Source organism: Cucumis melo, chromosome 2 (genome assembly GCF_025177605.1).
Source record: "Cucumis melo cultivar AY chromosome 2, USDA_Cmelo_AY_1.0, whole genome shotgun sequence".
Lineage (NCBI taxonomy): Eukaryota > Viridiplantae > Streptophyta > Magnoliopsida > Cucurbitales > Cucurbitaceae > Cucumis > Cucumis melo.
The window spans coordinates 22,515,432-22,528,081 of NC_066858.1; the positions used below are offsets into that span (position 1 = coordinate 22,515,432).

The following is a 12,650-nucleotide window of genomic DNA, read 5'->3' on the forward strand; positions in this document are numbered from 1 at the left end:
AAATGAGGGACTATCCAAGAACAAAACTTGTTCTAAGATAGACCGAAAGATCTCTCTTTCCAATCTTCATGATCACAAGTCATGGTCAAGTTCAATGGAGGTCTTTTTTGTGGATAGTGAAGGACAGAAGGGGAGAGGAAAAAGGGCGAGACATGTCGATGAAGACAGGGTTAAAGATGGTGATTGGTAAAAAAGAGATGTAGGGAGATGATGGTGATTGGTAAGAAAGAGATGTAGGGAGACGATGTCATTGCTCAAACTGACCTTCGCAGCCTACCTTGTATTGTCTCTCTTCCTTCTCCTAACCACTATTTGGGCTTCCTACCTCATCCTTAGCCATTCCACTGTCTTTGTTCCTCATCCATCCCTTTGCCATCAGGGGAAAGAGAAGGTTCTGGCTGTGCCAATCATTGAACTTTAACGTGGATGGGTGTTTGTGTCACCCTTATCCATTGTTTAGATGACATTGGTGTTTTAAAAAGCCCTTTTGGGCGCGTGACTAGGCTTAAGGTTCAAGTCTAGTGCCTTTCAAGGCAAGGCTCACAAAATAAGGCACGCCTGGCCTAGACGGTGCGCCTTTTGTGAAGCCCCAAAGTTCAAAATCCTGTGCCTTGGGGCATTTTCGTTATTTTCTTTTAAATAGTAGTAATTAGGAATTTTCCTTCTCTATTAACTGAAGAAAATTAATCTAGTCAGCCCAAATGCAATACTTCTTCTGGTTAGAGGTTTTTTTCTTTCATATTTCTACATCAACTATGCTTTCTGTACTTAATTCAGTTTTATATAGTGCCCCTCCCGAAAAAAGCCCCACACTTCTTTTTGCCCCTTGCGCTTAAGCCCTAGAAAACTGTTGTGCTTTATTGTGCCTCGAGCTTTAAGAAAAAAACACTGGAAGACACAAGAGTTCCGTTTTTTGAAAAGAAATATTGGAACCACTTTAAAACTCCATTTTGGAAGTTTCGTGCCTTTTGATTTAGATCCATCTGAATTATTATTACTAGAAGAGAGATAGGTAGTGGTTTTATCTCCTATCCGCCCTCCCTCCCTCAACTCCACCCCATATATTATCAAAGGAAATAGATGGATCTGTTACCCCACCTTTCTGTCTTTTTATTCTTTTGTCAAATTTTCTTGTCAATTATCCTTAGATGGTTATATTTCGTATTTCAAGGCAAAACCACAAGCATTCAGTTCACTCATTCCAATATCGCAGTTGGTAGAATAGGGGAAGTTCACCTTTTTTTTCCTTCTTTTTCATAAAAATGTCAAGAAATTGGATATTGCAATCTTGATGCTGTGCAATGGCATTACTGGGGATTCTGAATATAGAAACTGAAGCACGTCAAAGGGAAATCATCATTATGTAAACACTCTATAATATCATTATGTAAATACATTCCTACATTTGATATCTTCTTAGACCAAGGAAAAAAATTTCTCGAAACCCCTGAAAGGAGAACTCTCTCAACAAGGAAAACAATTTTATGTGACATTACAACCCCAAGAAAGAGCAAAATGGAAAAATCTGATCAGGGAGAGAACTAGTTTCCAGCCGTCCGATCTCTCTTTTCGTGTGTGTCTTCCATTTGTGGATTCAATACTCATGGGGCTATGAGGATCATTAAGACCTGCAATGGCTGTTTCTATTTTAATCTTCAAGTAATCTCTCTCCTCTTGCTCAGCCTGCAATGCCAGAAAGCACAATTTTAATTACATTTTCATATTCAACTTGGGAAGAGTTACTTCTACTTGAATCTCACCAAAACCTTTTCCCTGTACATGGAGTCGTTGGAATACTATGGTATTATTACATATTCCTTTTAGTTTCAAACAAGGAAGGAATATAATGAGAAACTTGTCCATTAGTGTTATAGCTGATATGGCCACATTATTTCTAATAGGTGGTTGCTATATGATTATTCTTTTTTCTAGTTGTCTGATTGCTTTCTAGAAAGAAGTAAAAGCTGAAGCTAATTATAAATTATACTATTTAAAGTAGGAGCACTTATTCGACAATTCTTTTTGTTACTAGGAAAGGAATGATTGTATTGTATATATGAACTTCTGTAGTCGTCATACTTTAGGTTGATTCGTGAATATGCCATTAATTATCGTTTAGGAGATTAATATACGGTTTAAATGGTTTATATTATCAATATAATTCCCTGTTATGTGACTTAACCTCTAGAACGGAAAATTATCACTGGCTGGATGTGATAAGTTTGCGGTGAGGTCAGAGGGAACTCTTATCAGCTAATTACATGTTCCTAAAGATGTGGGGCTGATAAGGTGAGGGAATGGAGAAATAGCTGTCATTCCCAACCTCACAAAATTTGCATCATAAGTGAATTTTCCACTTTACTAAAGTGGTTCTATTGACTAAGTGTACTTAGTCCTGGCCTACTCTTTATTTGGATAATATCTTTTGTTTTCCTTTTTCACTCTATAAATTTGCCTTGGACAATAGACAGCTCACCGCAGAAGGATTCCCCATACACCAACTTCTACCTTTCTTCATTCAAAAGCAATCAAGACTTAGATTACGCCCCATTTTGTGCTTTATTTTTTAAGTTCGCATTAAAAGAAAAAAAAAAAGAAAAAAAAAGGAAAAAATTCTCCAAAAACATGGCTCAAGTGACAGGTAAATCTCCCACTCGTGTATTTAATAATGATAATAATAAACAAATCTTCAAATATAATGTATTTAATAAACATTATATTTCAACGGAAACGGAAGTTATGTTTGAAACATAATACTTTCACTAATTTCATGTTGTTCTACCCTCATCTCCCTAATTTTCGTGTACGTTTTGAGTTCTCTCACGTTTTTTTTTCTATTTCCAAAATGACTCCATTGGATAAGAGTTTGACTTTTAAAATTATTTTAATATTAGTTCTACCCGTAATTTTAGGTTCAGTGTCGTATAATCCAATTTTTTTCAATGTTCTAGAAAACTAAGTTAAAAGTTTTGAAAACTAAGAAAATCGTTTTAAATTTTCCTCTTTTTTTTAGAATTTAGTTAGGAATTCATGTGAAAATCATATTTGATAAGCGAGAAGCAAAATGCAACATCTTAGGCAGACAAACATGAAGTTCAAAATACAAAAACTAAGAATGAAATAATTATCTGGTCTACGTTTTTAAATTTTGTTGGCAAATATGAGTTTGTTTCTATATTTTGGAATGGGGAGATGGGAAAATTGTCATAAATAGAAAAACTAACAATATTTACATTTCATGGAGTATAAAGAGTTTTTTTTTCCAATAACCCTAAGGAAGTGGATGGTGTTGTAAGAAATAGAGTGAATTCGTAATTTATGTTGTAAAATTTTGGAAATATTCCTAAATTACAGTGTGACAAAGTGTCGAACTTTATGGAAGGAAAACTACACAGACCAAACGAAAGGCAGGAACTTCATTTAGGAGGGGGAAAAGGACAAAATCTGGCCCACGCGGAAACAAAACATGATTGACTTCATTTGTTTATTATAAATATTTAGAAATTGTAAGCAATTTTCAAATATAATTCCAAAACAGTCCCTTCATCCCACCCGCAGAACCCTCTCTTTATTCGACAAGAAATTTGAACCACGTATATTTTGGTCGTTAACACTGGAGAGAATTTTAACTTTTAATTTTCTTTGTAAATGCCTCTCAAAAGAAGATTAGGTAAAGGAAAATCGAGGGTAACAGTAAAACACATTATTAATTCAAAACCACCAAATAAACAAGAGAGCAAGAAGCTGTCCAAAGGAAACGACACAATACTAATAATAAAAGGTATATTTAAAAAAGAAAAAGAAACATTCCACTGATACCACCATATGTTTAGACAAAAGCATATATTCATATATCTCATTCTCCTCCCTTTTTTGAGGATCAATTATGGGTGTTATGCGTATGATAGCACACGACAATCACAAAGAAACATACCCAATTTCAATTTCCTAGCAATGGCCACGAGTTCCTTATTCTTCCTCTTAAAAGTTCTTTTTCCATTTCATTTCTTCTTATAGTCATTGACAACGTGGTTTGATTCAGCTAAGTCAACTCTCTTATGCAATTGATACCCATTTGAACATCTTAAGAGAACAATGAAACAAAATACTTCAAGCACAAAAACCCCAGTTCAAATTTTGAAATTACGGGGTGAGAGCGTCACAATGTGACCGACTTCGAGAGAAAGTATCTCAAATTCAGAATCAATTTGATTTATATGGATTATGTTAAATATCTAAGAGGTGAGCAGAGTGTAGTTACCTCAATGAAGACAGTTTTCAAAAGCCTTCCAGAGACAGTAGTAATATTGGCAGTGATGATCTTGAGCTTGAGTGACTCAAAAACTTCACAGAGTTTAACCATTGAATCTGCTCTTTTGCAGCAGGTCATGCTCACTACTATTGTTCTATCTCCCATGTATGTTACACTAAGCTGCAATTCATCAAAATCCCCCTCAATTTCAAAATCCCTAATCGAATTCATTCGTTGAAACTTAGCAAGAGAGAATGAAACTTACATCCAGGACTTCAATTGGGGAAATTCTTGAAACAGGAGAATCATAACTGAGGTATTGCTCTGTTTTCTTCCTCTTCGATCTTAGCAGTAAGGGAAGTTGATCCTGGTCGAATTCATACCCTGTTATCTTCTTCAAAGTCCCCGATTCGAGCTCATAAATTTCAGCTTGAATCCTCCTCTCTTGGTCATGCAAATCATGGATGTAATCGATCGCATCTTTTATAATTGAAGCCTTATCCATCTGCTCAATACAAAATTTCTCAATTGATTAATTTCCAAAAAGACAGCTATTATCCTAGTTATGGAAAATCAAATACCAGCAATGAATTGATCAATTAAACCTAACCTTAGTTATATTCGGAACAACCGATCGGAGTGCAAAAAGCCTCTCGTTAAGCTTCCTCCTTCTATTCCTTTCCGATACAATGTTCTTCGAAGCCGCCGATCCATCCGGCGAACTCGAATCATAATAAGCAGAAAGCGGCTCTTCCAATGCCCAACTGTCTTCAGCAAAAACACCACCACAAATTCCAGTTAAAATCCCCTAAATCCCTAAATCTCTCATTAACTAACACACATCATCAACATTTTCAAAAGAGAAATAGAGGAATAGAGAAACAGAGAAATAGATAAATAGAAGAGAAAAAAAAACCTGTCGAGCTCTTCTCCTATGAAGATGTCAGTCCCTAAGGAATTCAAATAGTCATCTCCGATACTATCCATTCCCCCGGCGAAGGGCGGTGTTATTATTAGTATTGTCGTCGTTGATGATGATGATAATTAGTTTATAAGTTAATAATTGTATTGTGTTGTTATCTCAGTATTAGTAAATGAATTAGGCGGTGATGAAGTTTCCTTATATAGTGTGAGTGTGTGTGTGAGAGAGAGAGAGAGAGGACATGGGTGTTGCTACAGTTACACGCGGGTTATTCAATTTTCAATCACCTTCTCTCTTGTGTGAAACTCTTGATACTTCCTCGAAAGATCTCCATCGTCCAAATTCCCGTGGGAACGTTCCTTCATTTTCCTCTCTCTCTTTTTGCCTTTACTCACTTTCGTCTAAAATAACTAATTACTTATAATAATATGGTATTAAATTTATCTGAAGATTTTGTTTCCGTTGCTTCTTTTTTTTACGGTGGCTGCTACTTTTTTATCATAGTACTAAGATTAGAAAAATCTAAATCATAATATTAGGATCAAACATGGAATGGGTTACTTCATTCTAATTCTAAGGACAAGTAGCTCCTGAATGCTTTTCTATTACTATGTTTTTCATTTATAAGATTATAATATGTGAATGTAAATATACGGATTAAATTAATAAGTGTGTAAGAAAAACTCTCTTCAATTTGGTTGTTGAGTCTTCAGATGATACAAATTTCACCTTTTTTTTTTTTACTACTTTTTTTTTTCCTAAGAAGTGTTTTTCCTTTTCTTTTTCTCTTTTTACATTTTGATAAATTTTTTTCCAAATTATCAATTGTGTTAGGGCAAATATTCCATTTGGATGACTTTGAAAATATTCCAAGAAATAACACTTTTAGAAGTCTTGGAATTATGGTCTTGTTGAAAGTCGTTGGTTAAGTTCTCAAACTTTTAATTGGATTTTTTTTTTCCTCTAAGAAAACACTTGCAACTATCTTTTCAAAATCATGGGTAAAATGAAATCTTATTATTTAATTTTCAAAAACGAAACGATTAAATAAAACTAAAATAAATGAAGATGTTTTTAGATTTTTTTTCAAAGGCCAAAATTGAAGATATCATTCAGATTTGATGTTTATTTTTCTTTATATCATTCAAATCTTTGGTATTCAGAAGTTAGGGACTCTTCTGGTTCTTGAAAAAACTCTCTCCAAACGTTATGGAGTAATGTTTTATGTACCCACCAATAAAGAGAACAATAGAGTTCTCTGTTGGGCTTTATGGGTTTGGGTCTTATTGGTCTATGAATAAGATACATGGATTTTGGTCATTAGGTTAAATTAGGGGCTCGTTTGGTAACGTTCCCGTTTCCTATTTTCTGTTTTTTTATTTCTTGCTCTGGTTTCCTGTCTCTTCTTTTTTTAGAACAAGAAATAGAAATGTATTTGATAACTGTTTCTGTTTCTTGTTTCTTGAAAAAAACAAGAAACAAAAACAAAAAATGTGTTTGATAACGGGTTCTTGTTTCCTTATTTTCTTCGAGATTTGTTTTTTTTATTTTATTCACATCTAATTCAATTAAACATTAAACAAAAAAATATGTCATCCATTAAATATAAAAAATAAAATTATCAAAAGTTTATTCATTTAATACAAAGTACCGGTGCACAAATAAAAATAATAACATAAACATACAATTGTATCTATCCTTCAAATGTTGCCAATTTTGATTGACAATATCATCTCTTACTCGAGCCATTTCTCTTAGATGATGTTGACTTACTTCTTAATCCATCAATTTCGACAACTTTATTGATATTTTAGGACATTTAGAATGTAATATTAATTTTAAAATAAGTTATTACGTCCTCATTATTTAGAATTAAAAGAAACTAAACAAAATTTAACATTTAACTCTGCTACCTATAATGCTTGAGAGAAAAACCCACAACGAAAATCTAGATCCACACAAAGAGGAAGATGAAAACTATGAATCCGACGAAGAGGAAGAGTCAGGCGAAAACTATGGATCCGACGAAGAGAAAGAGTCCAGATTGTAGAGGAAGACGATGAGAGAAAGATGAAAAGGATAGTTATTTGGAGAAGATGATGGAAATAAAGAGGAAAAGAAAACCAATGAAAATAATTGAGAAAAATGAAAAGGAAACAAATAAAAATAATTAAGAAAAATGAAAAGAAAACCAATAAAAATAATTTAGAAACGGAAAAAGGAAACCAATAAAAACAATTGAGAAAAAAAAAGAAACCAATAAAAAATAATTGAAAACAAAAAAGGAAACAAATAGAAATAAATTGAGAAAAAGAAAAGGAAATCGATAGAAATAATTGAGAAACGAAATGGAAGAAACTATTTTTTTTTCCTAATAATTCCTTATAAAATGTGAATTTTTTTTTTTTTTTTGAAAATGAGAAACAAGAAACATTACCTAACACATCAGTTTTTTAAAAAACTGAAAATAGAAATAGAAAACAGGAAAGGAGAACTTTACCAAACGAACTTTTTTTTTTTAATTTGCTTAGATTTATCCAAATAAATAATAGTTATTTGAACCAAAATAATTTAATTGATGTAACGGTTTTAATAAAAACATGTAGAATGAGTAGCAATGTGAATGAAATAACTTTAAAAATGATTTAAAAACAATATCCAAAGATTACTTTAGAAAAAGTTAGTTGTTATGAAAATATGTTTAATTTAAGTCAATTATTCCATGTGTTTGATATAAAAAGATATGAGTCTACTCACCATACCATAAACAATGGTATAACATGATGATTTCAAATCAATATCCCAAGAACCAATTACAATCTAGAATCCAATCCACTCCATTAAAAAAATTGGAATGATTAGACTTTCCAAAAGTTAGGGTTTATTTTATTATATTAAAAACAAATCACAAAATTTAATGCAAATTAATGATGTGTTTAGATTACATTTTCAACTGTTAATTTAAAAGATAAGTTATTTTGAGAAAAAAATTAAAGTATTTGGAAAACATTCAAAATAGTTTAAATTAAAGAATTTAGAAAACACTCAAAATAGGTTTTACGTGTATTTTAAATAAATTTAAACAAATATTAATTTCTTGAAAAAAAATTCTTAAGTCAATCCAAACATACTGTAAGTAAATGTAAAGAGATAAAAACATTTTCTTTTACTACTTCTACGTGATGCAAATACTTTTGTTCTTAAATTTTTACTTAATAATTACTTTCTATCTATGAATAAATATTATCTAATTAGTTTAATTAATTACATTATATTATACTATTTTTTATAGATATTAATTCATTAAAGAGTTTACTCTATGGCTACTTAAAATTAATAATAGAAAAAAGCTTAAATAAAAATGTAAAATAATGAAACTTAAAAACTAAAAATTAGGACATATTAGAATATTATAACATAGAATTAAATAATAGAAATGAAACTATAATATATATATATATATATATATATATATTATAGGAAATAAATACTATACAAAAGAAAAAGAAAAAGTTAATTACATGGTGATATAGAAAAGATTTATATGTTTAAGTGTAACAACCATAGAATTGGATTAATCTACAACTTAGGAAAAACAAAAGGGGTCAAAAAGAATTAAAGAATTAAAGAATCAAACTTCTCCACAAAAAAAGGAAATTAATAATTAAAGCACAAATTATCCTAATTATTACGTCATGGACTTATGTCACCCCATTTATTTTACGCTGACGTCATTCTCCTTCTTCTCCATTTTTTCTTTTCCTTTTTTCCTATTTTGCTTTATTTAATTATCTTTTTCTTTTTCTTTTTTCTTTTAATAAAAAAGAAAAGAAATTCAAATTGTTAATTGATTTTTTTCTCTCTCCCTTTTTGGTTTTACGCATTTCCCAACTTTATCAAATTAAAGGGCAGTAGGTTTTAAATGTAAAAATCTAAGTGCAATCAAGTAAAGGGTCGACAAGAAGAATAACAAAATTACAGGTTTACTTTGGATAAATGATAATTTTATTTTTAAATTAACAAAATAACAAAACATACAATTTTTAAATAATAAGTGGGAGAATAATGTCTTAAATGCCCCTACCTAATTGACAAATGTGATTTTTAAATACATTTGTAACAGAATCCACAAATACCCTATAATTAATACAAATTATGCACCCACATCCACAAATACCCTATAATTAATCCAAACTATGCACACACACTTGGGACATGACTGCTCAAGGACAGAGGCTTATTCAACGACGAGGAGATCACGCCCTGGTGCGGCAGTGTGCTACGGAGAACGATGGATGGTGCAACAAGCTTCATGCAAATGGGAGATCGTGACGGCGGTTGGGTTCGTGGAGATGCGACAACGGCGGTCGGAGTTTCGTGGACAAACACCGGTTGGAGCAGACACAATCCATTCGCTTCAGATTCGGATGTCGCTTCAGATTCGTTAATTTCTTAGCATTATCTTTGCCATGATTTTAGGAAGGGATTCAATTTTGAATGTATAATTACAAAAAGAAAAATATTGAATATTTGAAATTCTCTTTTTTTGTTAATATATTTGGCATGATTTTACGGTTGAATTTTGAATCTAAACTTAACTAATTTACCATTCATAATTATTTGCATTATATTTGCCATAATTTTAGAGAATGATCGGTATATATTGTGTTTAGAATTTGAATCTTTTAAATTATTTTTTTATTAATTTTTTAATGTTTTTTGTTAATAATTAATTGTTGCATTATTTTTGCCATAATTTTAACGAGGGATTCATCTTTTGAATGTATAATTCCAAAAAGGAAAAAATGAATATTTGAAACTCTTTTTCGTTAATTTCTTATTTTTTTATCATAATAATTAATTATTGCATTATATAATTTTGAATCTATAATATTTTGGATAAATATTAAATACTTGAAGTTATTTTTGATTAATTTGAAGGTAAAAATTGAGATAAGTAGGGGATAGTGAAACAAATTGAATATGTTTAAGGATCTCTAAAAAAATATAATAATGTTTTTGATTTAGTTAATAATTATCATAAGTGAGTGTGTTTACCAATACACTCTAATCGTGATATGTGATATTTTATTTGATTTTTAAATCTCACAAAATACAATGTATTTGTATAAGGACAATTGTCATCCGTGGAGGGGTAATTTCGGGCCTAAAAAGTAGGAAAATATTTAAGACAGTTAGTTTTGCCATAAATCAAATTAAAATAATAGTTTGCTATTTTTCTATTTTCTATTCTTATATTTGTCATTTCCACGGAATTCCCTTACAATAAAACCCCTCTTTAATTTCATATGAACAAATTATGTTTAAATGGCACTTTCTCTCTTTATTATTTGTTTTAGTATCAAATTTGTAACCATATCCTTTTGAAGGATTTATAAATTAAAGTGTTTAGCTAAAAATTATTTTCATCCGGTTGTATCAATTTACATTCTCTCATATTTTGTGCGTAGTCTAGACTTGTGCGTAGTCTAGTTCAAAGTCTATTGCAATCTTTGGTGTTATCTAGTTACTTTGATTTTTATTGGACAGGTGATCCTATTGATCGGCGTTCCACCAACGGTTATTGTTTTTACTTAAGAGATATATTCTCTCATCTCTTGGCGAAGTAAGAAACAAACAATAGTGATCTCTCGTTGTCATTCTAAAATGATGTATTCTATGAATGCACAAAACAGAAAAATGATTGTTACTTTGTTCATTATCAACTTTTGAGCAATAGTCTCACCCTTCAACATTCATCTCCACTATACAGCAACCTACTAATATCTTCACCAAAAGCATTGTCACCTTGTTGTTTCTACTCAATCTCGGTTCATTTTTAAAAGGTTGTATTTGATAATTGTCTATAGCAAAACAAACTGCTATTACAGTTGTTTATGATTGTTTTTAAATATAGTAAAATAGACCAAAATACTTGTTTGAAATTTGTATTTAAAAATAGCAAAATGAGCTAAAATATTTAACAAATATAACAAATACACAGTCTACTTGTGATAGATTACGATAGACTATTACATGTGTTTATTACAACAAACATAGACACAAATATATAGTGCAGTCTGTCACGATTTATTACAGATAAACTGTGATATATTTTATTAAATTTATAAATATTTTCAATCGTGTTGTCATTTAAAATGATAACGGTATCTTTATATAAAATAGTTTTAGGTTAGATGGACTCTTGTGTGTTGAAAAATTTATATATGTATTGCCAAAATGTGAAGTTTCTCCCTTCCCATATAAGGGTACGTGATCCAAGCTGTTTTTTGTAGTGTCCTTGTCCATTTTTGCTCCTTCCTGTCCATTGTCCATACAATAATCCTTTTGAATAAAAAGGACAGACATGAAGTAAAAAGTCAAGAATGTTGATTATATATTAAAAAGCCATTCAATATGTGGGAAATGGAATGGCCCCCCTAGAGGCTCACATTAATTTGCATATATTCAACTATGTGAATGCAAAAGTCCAATCAATCAATCATTATATTATACTTATCGTTTGATTACAAAATCTTGAATTAAAGATATGATTAGACAATTGTTACAAAAATCTAGTTAAATCCTATAATGAACATCAATCATATGTAGAACTGAGAATAAGTTTTGTTATGGTTTTTAATCCAAACAACTTGGAATAATCCTCCATATGAAATTGCAATAAAATATACATCCTTTCTAAAATGGTTTATTTATTTTTTAATTTATTTAAAATCATATTTTTTTTGTAACACACTAACCCCATAATTTATGTGTAGAGGAAAATAAAATTTTCAAACTCATCCATAAGAGGAAAACTAATTCTGGATCGATCTCGTAAATATGGGGTTACAACAAAATTAAAATAACAAAGGAAAAAACATCTATTAACTCTTTAGTTATGAATTGATATATTTAATTTTTATGAATCTTACATGCATGGTTATAGATCTTCAAAGAGAATGGGCCAAACAAAATATAATATATATTACACATGGATCGGATATATAGAACAAGAATGACAAACCGTGGTAATTAAGTAAAAGAAAAACATATCAATTTATACATATGACATTTTCGTTATATCATGCCCACGAAATGGTTTGAAATCAAATAATGCAATATGCCTAAAAGAATAATAGACATGTGACACACACATGCATGTTTGAATGTTTCCTTACACACAAAATCTTATAATTTAGGACACAATTTTCATGACAACAACATTACATATGACATACTTCAATTCTTAATTTCGTTTACAGCTATACTCTTGTGTAGGCTTTTCCACTTATTAGAGTTAGAGATTCATTTTCTAAAGTATAACTTTTAGCTCCTAATTTTAAGATAGGATACGTGCTTTCAAATCTTTAAGTTTGAAATGTTATTCTTTTTTTAATGGTACTCCATGAATTACGTTGATGATTGCTAGTTGACTAAAAAAAACGTGATCATATGAATATCATTTATTGATTG

At 30.5% G+C, this 12,650-nt stretch overlaps 1 protein-coding gene across 1 annotated transcript; it reads right to left on the reverse strand.

Annotated features, from left to right (window-relative positions):
* Nucleotides 1-1,359: 1,359 nt before the first annotated feature.
* On the reverse strand, nucleotides 1,360-5,355 carry LOC103494233 (transcription factor bHLH35). The gene is made up of 5 exons (XM_008455330.3): nucleotides 5,169-5,355; nucleotides 4,863-5,016; nucleotides 4,518-4,757; nucleotides 4,262-4,432; nucleotides 1,360-1,683 (listed from the first exon to the last, which is right to left on the reverse strand). The coding sequence occupies exons 1-5, from the start codon at nucleotides 5,237-5,239 to the stop codon at nucleotides 1,483-1,485; spliced, it is 837 nt and encodes a 278-aa protein (XP_008453552.1). The 5' UTR covers nucleotides 5,240-5,355; the 3' UTR covers nucleotides 1,360-1,482.
* Nucleotides 5,356-12,650: the final 7,295 nt, after the last annotated feature.